The sequence below is a fragment of the Pituophis catenifer genome, unplaced genomic scaffold (genome assembly GCF_029215685.1).
Source record: "Pituophis catenifer annectens isolate HBS135680 unplaced genomic scaffold, rPitCat1.0.hap2 SCAF_4, whole genome shotgun sequence".
Lineage (NCBI taxonomy): Eukaryota > Metazoa > Chordata > Lepidosauria > Squamata > Colubridae > Pituophis > Pituophis catenifer.
Window position 1 is genome coordinate 31,809,774 of NW_027256884.1, and position 12,024 is coordinate 31,821,797.

At 37.2% G+C, this 12,024-nt stretch overlaps 1 protein-coding gene across 1 annotated transcript; it reads left to right on the forward strand.

The window, feature by feature from the left end:
- Positions 1-855: 855 nt before the first annotated feature.
- On the forward strand, positions 856-11,711 carry PROZ (protein Z, vitamin K dependent plasma glycoprotein). The gene is made up of 8 exons (XM_070943182.1): positions 856-977; positions 1,917-2,080; positions 3,027-3,051; positions 5,071-5,184; positions 6,499-6,630; positions 7,719-7,792; positions 9,386-9,500; positions 11,090-11,711. Exons 1-8 carry the CDS (start codon positions 908-910, stop codon positions 11,605-11,607), a joined length of 1,212 nt encoding a protein of 403 aa, XP_070799283.1. The 5' UTR covers positions 856-907; the 3' UTR covers positions 11,608-11,711.
- The last annotated feature ends 313 nt before the right edge of the window (positions 11,712-12,024 follow it).

Below are 12,024 nucleotides of genomic sequence, written 5' to 3' on the forward strand. Positions count from 1 at the left end.
CTAACTTACTGCTGGGAAATGGGGCATTGACACCCCCACCCCAAAGGAACAAGTTCTCTTAGTCCAATTTCTTCACAAGGACAATGCTGATGCTAACCTTCATAGCACAATTGCAGCTAAATTCCAGTTAAACTCTTTACAAACACCTCCAAAGAGAAACAACAAAAAGTAGTGAACAAGAGACATTTAACAGAAAACTGGAAACCAGAGGTACCACTGGGACCTGAATTACATATTTATTATATCTAAATACTATCTTTATTTTAGTAGCTTAAAATTGTTGCCTTTATTATAAATAAAAATACAATTGATCCTTGTGAAGCACATTAGGATAAGAATTTTTTTAAGTATGACAGTAAAACACCATTTCCACAGTGGTCACAAGCATAGTGTTACCTGCTTGTCTAGCTAACAGCAACATGTAGAAAATATTCTGCCTGTGAAACTTAGGATTTTGTCATCAATGACGTTTATCTCTGTGCTTAACCCTTAGTAGAATATTCCTAATACTTGTCCTATATGGATAAGACTCTGAGCAGCTGCTATGGGTTGCATCTTCTACCCATCTGTTGATATAATACAGATACAGTACAGATACAGTACTTACGATACAATATTTATATTGAAGGACAGAGTCAGAAGGACATTTATGCACATATGCCATTTGAAAATACATATTGGTTCATCAGATAAAAGGTAGTATAAATGCCACAAGTATTTGCTCAAGGATTCTTTTTCTTTTAAGTGAAATCTCTAATTGTTGACACTCTGTGTTGTCATTGCTCTGCCTCCCCTTTTTTGAAGCAGGCTTCCAAAGTTGCACTTTAAACTTTGTTCATTCTGTGTCTTTATCAAAGGGCCACGGTTAGGCAGACAAAATTCCGCAAACTACGCCTAGGGAACCAAAATGGGAATTCGCAAATGGATAATATGCTTTTTCTTATTTGTATTTATGGCTCACTCCGTAGACCTGACAGGTAGGAAGTTTTGCTCACATAATATTAACGCTTACTTTTCAACAAAAGAAACAAGAGCACAAGGAAAGGATATACTAACCTCTTATTATTCTATACCTTTAAGAGTTAATTCCCCAGTAATATTTGTTATTGCACAGGAGGGAAAAATAAATTAGAAGAAGGGAGCTTTATATTAGTACTAGCATCCAGGAATGACTCATGCCATTTACCCCCTAATAATAAAGTGGGAATGCAATCTAATGCATGATACTTAGAAATTGTCCTATTGAATGCCATAAAACATACTACTTAGTTAAGGATAAACTGAGAAGGAAGCCTCAGTTGTAAAACTAAATTAGTTGCATTTTGGGGTTTACCAGAAAGAAGTGGGCCATAGGAAGGAAACTGAATATTTTGCTCTTTTCTGTCTTATTTTCTCTATTGCTATAGATATTCTATCAGTACCAGGGAGGTGTGCTTGGAAAACGAAGCCTGCAGACTTGTTTTCATATGAAGCATTGAAACAAAAATAGCTTCTCATACCTAGTGACATACTTCTGAACAAAAATGAGAGCCTTCCCATCCCCATTCAGTTTTATGTGTTATTCAGCACGTAGGTGGAGCTCAAAGTTGTTGCCATCCCATCCAATTTACCATTTTAATCCAGCACCAAACATTTTCATTTTGCCATTATTGAAGGAGAATTTTGTGCAGAATTACCATATTAATTTTTGCAGATGCAAACCATGAGATAAATAATCTTCCCATGTACCATCTTCCCCTTTCGTGGTATTACAGTGTCATCCAACCGGTCATCTTCCAAGGAAGGATATTTTCGGTCTATTCCAGTTGTGGGGCACAAATGCAGGGGGCTGTTTTAAATCATTTCCATACTTGAGAGGATGGGCTGACATGGGGATGGATTAGGCTTCTGATTTTTTCCCTTGTCCTTCTCTTAAGTGTTCCTGAAAACAGAAGATGCAAATCAAGTCCTGACAAGATCCAGACGTGCTGCTTTTATGTTTTTTGAGGAAATTTTCCAAGGGGATTTAGAAAGAGAATGCCTCGAGGAAAGGTGTTCATATGAGGAAGCAAGAGAGGTTTTTGAAAACCCAGAAGAAACTGTATGTATTTTCAAAATCAACATTTCCCATATAGACAAGTTAATTCCTTTATGAGCCTTCATTGATGGCATTCCAATGAAGTATGTTCACAGCTGTAATATCTGCAGCCAATTCATTCTGGAATCATTCTAAACCATTTCTATACAAGTGCATAACCAGGGCATTATGTCTGTATTCCACATGCTGTAACTCAGCCTGACACCTGTTGACCACTTTAGGTTAATGCAGGCATGCCTTCTCCACTTCAAGGTTTTAATTTTTATATTTAAATATTCTCCTATATTTTATAAATAATTCAAGTTGGTAAACATACCTAGCACTCCTTTCTCCTCCTATTTTCCCATAATAGTTCGGTGAGAGAGCATGACTGACCCAAGGCGTCCCAGCCAGCTTTCTTGCCTAAGGCAGGACTGGAACTCAGTCTCCTAGTTTCTGGCCTGGGTCCTTAACCCCTAAACCAAACTGGACCAAATGTTTATGGTCCAAATGGGAGGAAGCAAACAAACCTGGAGGAATCCATCAATCCCTGCTCATAATACGTAGCACCATTTGTCAGTAGTGTTCCTATGAAAGCAGCATATGTTGATGTTGTTTTCAGTCAGTTCAGGGAGTGATGGATGGTACTTTAAGTTGGCTGTGGGAAACAGCCCCAAACTGGGAGACAGTACAGTTAGTGTTCTGCAGAGCAGAGAAAATGTACAAGGACAATAATATGTTCGTGATTTGCTGCTGCCTATCTCTGCAAAAAAAAAAAAAAGAGGAATGGCATAATCACATCTATGTCTATTTGGGAATAGAACTCAGAGAGTTGAAATATGTTGACCAAATGCTAAAGACTGGTAAACTTTACACTGCAGTATAGAGCAATTGTCTTATGTCCCTTACAATCAGTCATTTTTATATGTCTGAAGTTGCACAAGAAAACAACTACATTTCTTTTTTCCAGGATGAATTTTGGAGTGTCTACTTTGGTGAGTACCTAAGAAGAAATTTAGAAATACTTTGTAACTGAAGAATTCTCAATGTTTATGTTATCTTTTAAATCAACAGCTGTGGTGGTATAATTTACTATTCTAAAGGACACCCAAGAGAAGATGCTGCCATTAATGCAAATTTTGCTTCTTTATTCTTAGCCTTCTTTGGGAGGGAGGGAGGAAGGTAGGAAGGAGAGAGGGAGGGAGGGAAGGAAGGAGGAATTCTAGTCAGTGCTATTAATCCAGACTCATTGCTTTAAAATGAAAGAGTTTTCAAACAGTTCCAGACTAGTCTTGCAGCAGTAATAAACAAACATAGGAATATTGTAATTTACTATTTTCTTTTTAAAAGAATAGTGATGTTTGAAAAGTCTTTTTTAAATGTTTACTTTTTTCATAAATCATGCTGTCCATTTAAATGGGTCTGCTCATCCTGCACTGTTTGTTATGCTTATTTTTACAACAGATTTATCTCTAGGAGTACATTTTTCTTTCTTGTTTGATCTGCTTTATTTTTTTCCAGAAAAATACATCAAATCTTTTTTTAGAAAAACACAAAGCTTTTTCAGAGGCCTTACTAACAGAATAATCTCAAATCAGCTGAGAAGCATTTCAAAATAATCTTATTTATGCATGGTTTTTTTTTAAATTACCTTGAATTTCCTTCACAAGGCAAATTCAGGCTGATTGTATTGATGGCAAAACAAGGGAACTGACTAAAAGTACACATTTATTAAAATTTAATCATAATAAAAATAATTTGTCTAGTTGCGCTTGGAAGTAATCCACATGTTGGCATGGTGAAACTATCTCAGAACGAAGCAGAGGGTCAGACTGTGGTCTGCAAGCTCAGCCCCGTTTGTGCAGGCAGTGGTTATTTCAGATCATGCTGCCTAATTATTTCAGTAAAATGCAAAAGGAGTGATGACTTTAAGGATTAAGGGTTTTGTTAAACAAACAAGCAAATGTGCAAAAGCTTCTTTCTACCAGGTTTACATTTATTTCATTTCTAAATAGTATCAGAAAACAGTAGAAAACAACATTTTTTTCAGTCCAAGTGACATTCCTAAATCATTGCTCCTGCAACTCTTAGATTTTCTGTTTCAAAAGTTTTCTCCCTTGACAAAAGTTGCTTATATAAATATAAAAACTAAGACCAGAAATGATGCAAGCAGAATTTGATCTGCTTGAGTTATAAAAGAAAAAATATTTTTCAGATATCGTTGGTTTTCACCCACCTTTACCTGAGCCCATTGGTTTCTTTTCAGAATATCTGAGATCTGATCTTTGTTGCACTTTTATTGCTGATGCTTTTTTTTTCCGTAACAGTGTTTTGTCAGCTGTGTTGCAGCCTTACCAGGCATCCTCAGTCTTTTAGGGCTACTGACATTCAGGGATCACATGACAGGAACCAGTGATGGGGTAAAGCCCATTATATCAGAAAGCAAATAAAGGGTTTTGTTGCCAACAACCATATGTATTGAGACTACAACTGGCCCTGCTGATTAGAAGTTTTTTGGGGGGAGGAAGGATTCCCAACTCATATAGAGAGTGCCTGAGTGGTGAACAGCACTCAGCCAGTGGTGGGATTCAAAAATTTTTGCTATCGGTTCTGTGGGCATGGCTTGGTGGGCGTGGCAGGGGAAGGATACTGTAAAATCTCTATTCCCTCCCCATTCCAGGGGAAGGTTACTGCAAAATCCCCATTTCCTCCCAATCAGCTGGGATTCGGGTGGCAGAAAATAGATGGGGGCAGGGCCAGTCAGAGGTAGTATTTACTGGTCTCTGAACTACTCAAAATTTCCACTACCGGTTCTCCAGAACTGGTCAGAACCTGCTGAATACCCACTCTGTATTCGGCATAGAAGAAATGATTTCAAACATTTAAATTGAGCCTAGGAAACTCTTTTGGAAAAGTTGCTTAGTAGCTTACAGATAAACATACGAAGAGGAACAAAATATAAGCTCCCTTGTCAGAAAGCTCTAAATGCAGGTAGTGTTGTTGTTTTTTTCCAGGTGGTAACCGATGCTCTTCCAGCCCCTGCCTTCATAATGGTGCATGCAGGGACACTATTCGCGGCTACACGTGTGACTGTAGAGATGACTTTGAAGGAATAAACTGCGCTTTCGGTAAAAACCCATTTTTGTTAATCAGCCAGAATGTGTGCCGTTAATTTTTATGAGCAATTAGTAATGGTTCAATAATGAAGGCACTATAACGAATATAGTTTGCTGTCTTCCAATACTAGGTGTCATAAAAGAATTTATAAGGGTTCCTCTGGAGGCTCACTAGATAAGGAATGGGGACCTGATTTTGTCCAGTTCCTCTTCCTCTGCAGCATTTCAAGAGATTCCCCCCTCCCCCCGTAGATTTTTAGGAGAAAAAAGCTTGCTGCCACATTGCTTTGGTGGCATCAAGAACAAGAATGCTGACCACAGGTTATTATGTATGTTTGTTGCCTGGAATAATAAGCTTGGGATAAAAACCTAATAAAATAACATAAATAGTACTTTCTCTTCTTTTCCCCAAATCTCTTGCCATGGTTGAAGAACTCTCACTTCTCTTTGTCTTTTTTTCCCCTTTTGGACTACAGTACAGACCTTTTTCTTCCAATATTGTCTTTCTGAAGACAAACCACACAATAACACTCATAAGATTTTCCATGAGATTTTCCATTGTGCACATGCATTTGTAAAATGAAAAGTACAATTACTCTTTAATAGGTCATCTATTTTTATGAGGGCAGTAAAAGTTGAAAGGGGGAAATGATTTAAAAAGAATTAATCACAGCCCATCTAATGATATCACTATCTTGCCACACTTCATAGAAATCTACACTGTCATCTCTGTATTTTATTCATACTGTAAATGAACTGAAGTTCTGCTTAATCGGTGCATTGAAAATTACGGCAGTGTGGAATGTTTTGGCTGGAGATACAAAATCATTTTGCCATGAATACCCACAACTAGATACAATCCAGCCATTTTAGTCCATTGTGGGGGTTTTTTCCACTCTTAGTTTCTCAAATCTACTACCAAAATTTAAAGCTGACTCTATGCGTGTGATTCATTCCAAAATTAGTCATACTATAGTCCAAGAAGGGTGGCAGATAACAATTAGACTTTATACAATGATTTCAGTGAATCTTCTCTATGACTAAATCTTCTCTATGACTCATGTGCTTCTCCAGAGCACAGCTGCAGCTTTTGATTCCAAAAAAACCTTACCAATAACTTATGGCAGTTATAAAGAATCTGTACATCTCACAGAAATAGAGTCTGGCAAATGATATTCTCAGAAATAAACTGAAAAAAATAATTGCCACTAAAATAAGGACAAATATTCAAGAAATAAAGTCCTTGCTGTTTTTTTGCACAATAATTTGATTTCTTACTTCCCATTTCATGTTTATCTTGTAAAAGTAACATTTTATTTTCTATAGCTAAAAATGAATGCCGCCATGAAATCCACAGCGGGTGTCAGCACTTCTGCTACCCAGAATTCAACTTTTACCGCTGTTCATGTGCCCAAGGCTATAATTTGGGAGAAGATGATAAATCATGCATTGCAGAAGGTATGGAGAATTTTTTAAGAGAGATCTTGGAAGGTAACCCAGGAGTTACCTGGGTTTATCTGAACTGAACTGAAATTATCTCTTGGTTCATTTGTCAGTATCTAAGGTTGCATTAAGGACTGGGAGAATATTACATATTGCAATAATCCCTTCATTGAGTATCTGTGCAAAATGTAGCTCATTCTAAACATAACAGACAATGTAAACACAACTCACTGCCACTCCTTTTAGAGGAGGCTGGGCTCCAGTCATAAGGAATAATGAACAGTTTTGATCCTACTACAGCTTTGTTCTACATCTACAGAAAAAATCATCAAAAAACAAGAACACACATAACAGAATAACAGAATTGGAAGGGATCTTGGAGGTCTAGTCCAACCCTTTGCTCAAGCAGGAAACCCTATACCTTTTCAGACAATCTCATTACAGACAATGCCCAATCTCATTAAAAACCTCCATGTTGCATCGCCCACAACTTCTGGAGACAAGTTGTTCCACTGATTAATTGTTCTTGCTGTTAGAAAATTTCTCCTTATTTCTAGATTGCTTCTCTCCTTGATTAGTTTCCATCCATTGCTTCTTGTCCTGCCTTCGGATGCTTTGGAAAATAACTTGACTCCCTTCTTTGTGGCAACTGGTTGGATATTGGAATACTGCTGTCATGTTACCCCCATTCCTTCTTTTCATTAAACTGGACATACCCAATTCCTACAACTGTTTTTCATGTTTTAGTTTTCGTCCCCTCATCATCTTTGTTGCTCTTCTCTGCACTCTTTCTAGATTTATTTTAAACTTATCTACTTCTACATTTTAAAGCAATAAAGCTCAGGAGATGGTTGCCGCCTTCCATAAACTGAATACCAAAGTTTTTTTGGGGGGTGGGGGAAATAATCTAATTCCAAAGATGTTTCAGTATACAGACTGCAAATGGTAGCGAAATAATTAAAGTGTGCTTGTTTTCATCAACCAAAGACCCAATATCTTGTTTAAAAAAACATTTATTTTAATCAAATTTAACAAAAATAGTTGCTTTTGAAATCTACTCATTAAAAATGACATTGTTTTCTTTTCTTGAAATATATTTCCAGATGAATGTGCCTGTGGAAGATTTCAGCAGCTTTCATGTCCACTCAATCCAACTGTCAGAGAATTCCCCTGGCAGGTACCCAAAGTGATGGAGGAGTTCCTGATTTGGTCGGGCTGTTAGGGCTCAAATGGAAACTTGTAATGCTTACAGGTGGTCAAATCCAAATCCAAATCGTGATTGTAGATCAGAAAAGTAAAATTTAAAATATAAATTACAAAACAAAATTAAATTAGTTTAGGACAGGGTTCCTGACCCGCAGGCCGGATACGTCACATGCTGGCCACGCCTGGTTTAGTGAAGGGGAAAAAAATCCCGATACATCATGTGACGACAACATGAGTTTGACACTCCTGGTTTATGGGGTCAACTGATATCATGTCTTTACTGTTGCCCACTAATAGGTGGCAGCTCTCCTCATTTCATCTTAGCATCAGATAATAATTTAGTACAGTACAAAACAACTGTTTTGTATGGAAATTGTTTGAAGACTGGTATTATATATAGTACTTTCACACTTGTCTATAGTAAAGGTGTGGGGGATGTACTCAACAATTTTTTTCTCTCCAGAATCACATGGACATATTTCATGTATAAGTGTTATATTTTATCTTGTATTTAGCTCTAAAGGATTCTGCCCTTAGGCTGGGAGTTAACATATTCAAATAATTCACATATTTCATGGTAATGAGCATTCTGGAGCTCCCTTTTAGGGAGCTAATTCTGACCTTTTGGCTATGATGAAGTATAGTGTGCACTGTTTAAAACTTTGTGCCATCAAAGAGAGCATCCAATTCTTGCAATTGGAAATAATTCTTCCAATTATTTTTGGAATTCTACTCAAACAATGGCAAACAACATTTTTAAAGAGAATTAAAGCTGGATAATCCTTCTTCTTATCCATTTGTGATTTGCATGAATTTTTGCTAGTTGCCTAATTTGGATTTTCTACCCCATATTCCTTACTAAATCTCAGCTGGGCATTATTTCAGCATAACCCAAATGTTGGCTTAAAATCATGAGTTTGGTAGCACCTTTTCCAACTAACAAATTTTTATTAAAATGCCAAAGCTGCTATATAGTTTTTCTCCTATATTGAATTACCAACTATCCAGTTCATAAAGACAATTACAGCTGCTAGTTTTCCTTATGAATCAATGTCCTATAAAACTGTAATATCAGCAGCAATGGGGAATGAAATAGCAACATATCTAGTGGATGTATAGGTAATCCTCGACTTACAATCGGTCACTTAGTGAACATTCAAAGTAACAACAGATCCCCAAAAGGTACCTATGACCCAGTTCCTGAATTTTGCCAGTCAGGCTCACCTATGGTCATGTGACAGTATTTGGTGTATTCAGCCAACCCACATTTATGGCCATTTGCAGCGTCCCATTGTTATGACCATTTATGATGGTTTTGCCAGAAAGAGGTGTTGACTTCCAGCTTTCAGAAAAAACAGCAATTATTGGGCTTGCTTAATGACCACAGTATTTGTTTAATGACCGCAGATTCACTTAATGACCATGGTGATTTGCTTAACTGCCACAAAAAGGTCATAAAATTAAATCAGTCACGTGATGACTGCTTTACAATGATGACTTATGACCATAATGGGCAGGCTACCTGTAAGGAGCAAAAGAAATGCTGATTTGCTTTGTTTTTAAGGTCTTGCTCTTAAATTCAGAAGAAAAATGGATCTGTGGAGGTGTTCTCCTGAAAACTAACTTTGTATTGACTACAGCTGAATGTGCGCTGCTGTCTCCCGTTAGTGTTGTGGTTGGTAAGTAACTTAATAACTGTTTCTCTCAATATTGGTAATTTCAAAGAAATAGAAACTCAAATACATCAAGTAAAAGTATTAGTAGATTCAGAATGTTCACCTGCAAATTTGCCATACTACAGTATGTGTGCATGTATGTATGTATGTATCAGGGATGGGTTCTACTTACCTTTACTACCGGTTTGCGGGGATCTCGCAGGTGCGCTTGCTTTGTTCGCGCATGCACAGATCACTTCTTATGATGTCACGGTCAGTGGGCGGAGCCTCCTGCCAATTTTACTACCGGTTCTATAGAACAGGTTCGAACCGGGGGCAACCCACCACAGATACATATGGATGGATGGATATATGGATGCATGGATGATAGACAGACACTATCATCTTAGCTGCTAACACCCAGCCAATTTTGCCTAATCTCAAAAGTTACTGTCTGCCATCATTAATGAATTAATTTGGATGGGAGACTTCATAAGAAAATCCCAGGGCTATTCTAGAAAGTCCAAGAACATTGTGGAAGGTAGTTATGAAAGTCCTTTTCAGTCTTCCCAAGAAAATTGCACGGTGCATCCATACCACCATGAATCAAGCTTGAATCAAGGAAGCTTTTTAACTTTTTATTTTAGGCAAAAAAACGGAGAACAACAAAGAAACCTTGCATTTCCCTAGCGCAAACATGCATCATGTAGCCACAGTGATGCTAAAACATCACCCAGAATATTATCTTTTTTAAAAAATCATATTTATTGAAATGTCACAATATTACTGAGATTTCTGTCTTCTCACACAAGATAAGACTGGGTGTTAAAATCTCATCTGATCTGGTAATTGTGGCCATTTATTTATCCCTCCCCAATGTCGGTGAAGGTACGTGAAGTAGAAAAGTTGTCAAACTGTGGTCCGGTGTGATAGTGGATATAATCATTATGTTATTATTCCCAATGTGGCAATTCCTTTCCTACAAATTGCATCATGCAAGAAATGATGGGTTACAGTGCATTTGCTATCATCTGACTATAGGTATTTTTGTAGACACTGTTCCAGTCACTGCAGCCCCCCCCCTCCTTTCCCCAACCACAAGCTCCTCCTAAGTGTGACAAAGGTTGCCAACATAGATATTCCACTATGTGAAATTAGTGCCACCTCTTCTCTTTTCATGATGCTATATAAAATTAGTGGTTTCACACCACTTATTGGTAGGACCAGCTTCGGCTACGTACTTTATTAATTCTTCTTATTTTAGCCCTAGTTAAATAGGTCTAGAGCCAACATGTATTTCTTTTTTTTCTACACTTTGTACAGGTGATTGTCTACACTTCTGAGCAAAGTAAATAAATTTTGCTACCTTCGTTTTACTGAACCCCATAGATCCCAAAAGAGATGCATAATCTATAAGCATTACTGCACTAATAACTTCAGTTGTATATATTTAAATGTTTTCAAGACACCGTTCCTCTCTGTGCTTATTTTTCTGTATTCCATAATATTAGCAACTTAACTGGCAAGATGGCATTTTTCATTTGTTTAATGTAAACCCGGTCAAAAGAAAAGCTATTGTAATGACCAATGAATATACTTTTTTACCTGTTCAGGAATCAACAAGCTGCAAGGACTGAATCAAATAATATCAGTGAAAGAATCAAATATACACCTCCGCTATGACAACACCACTGGTGAGAACAACCTGGCTTTGCTTGAGCTTAGCAGCCAAATTGACTGCGACAGGAACCATCTACCCATATGCATTCCAGAAAGGGATTTTGCAGAGCACGTGTTGATTTCACAAATGGAAGGTAGTCTTAGTGGCTGGAGTGCAAACAGAAGTCACCTGACACCTTCCCTGGTACAGTGGCCTATTTCCTACCTCAGTGAAAATGATTGCAAGCAAATTCTCAACAGAAATCTGATAACAAGGGAATTCTGCGGCCGCAGTCAAGCGCAAGCCAAGGAGATGCCTGTGGGAGGAAGTTTTATTGCCGTTCCCTATAAAGGAACATGGTTCCTCACCGGAGTTTTAGAACCATGGGCAACTGAAAGAGTTAACTGGAAAACATTTATATTTACCAAGACCTCAAGATACACGATGTGGTTTAAACGAATAATGGGATAATGAAATATAAAAACAAAAAAAATATAGAAAATGAGTATCCAGCATATAACATATTCAGGTTTGAAGCACTACTGTAAATATGATGTATGCCTATCTATGAAAATAAAACTTTTTTGCCTTCTGTGAACAAAGCAGTATTCATTTCATTTGCTTCTGTGGAAAGATTTCATAGAACATCCAGAGATAGAATCTGTATTTGTTCCCAGTATCAATTATCAAAGTACTAATTTCACTGATTGTGAGATTTGGTATTAAATCTGACTATCTTTCCCCAGTAATGTGTATTTAATTTTTGTATTCTCTTCAGGAGAATAATTTCTGAGATCACTCTTTCTAATATATAAACATGAAGAAATGCAAAGGACAAAATCTAACACAATGACATCATCAAGAATTTTATAATTCATACCACTGTAA

What these genes read in the sequence shown, in the direction of transcription:
- PROZ (XM_070943182.1), top strand. Translation starts at nt 908, where the DNA reads ATGGGAATTCGCAAATGGATAATATGCTTTTTCTTATTTGTATTTATG. An exon ending in ATTTTGGAGTGTCTACTTTG is followed by an intron (nt 3,052 to 5,070) that starts GTGAGTACCTAA and finishes GTTTTTTTCCAG; the next exon opens with GTGGTAACCGATGCTCTTCC. An exon ending in TCAGAGAATTCCCCTGGCAG is followed by an intron (nt 7,793 to 9,385) that starts GTACCCAAAGTG and finishes TTTGTTTTTAAG; the next exon opens with GTCTTGCTCTTAAATTCAGA.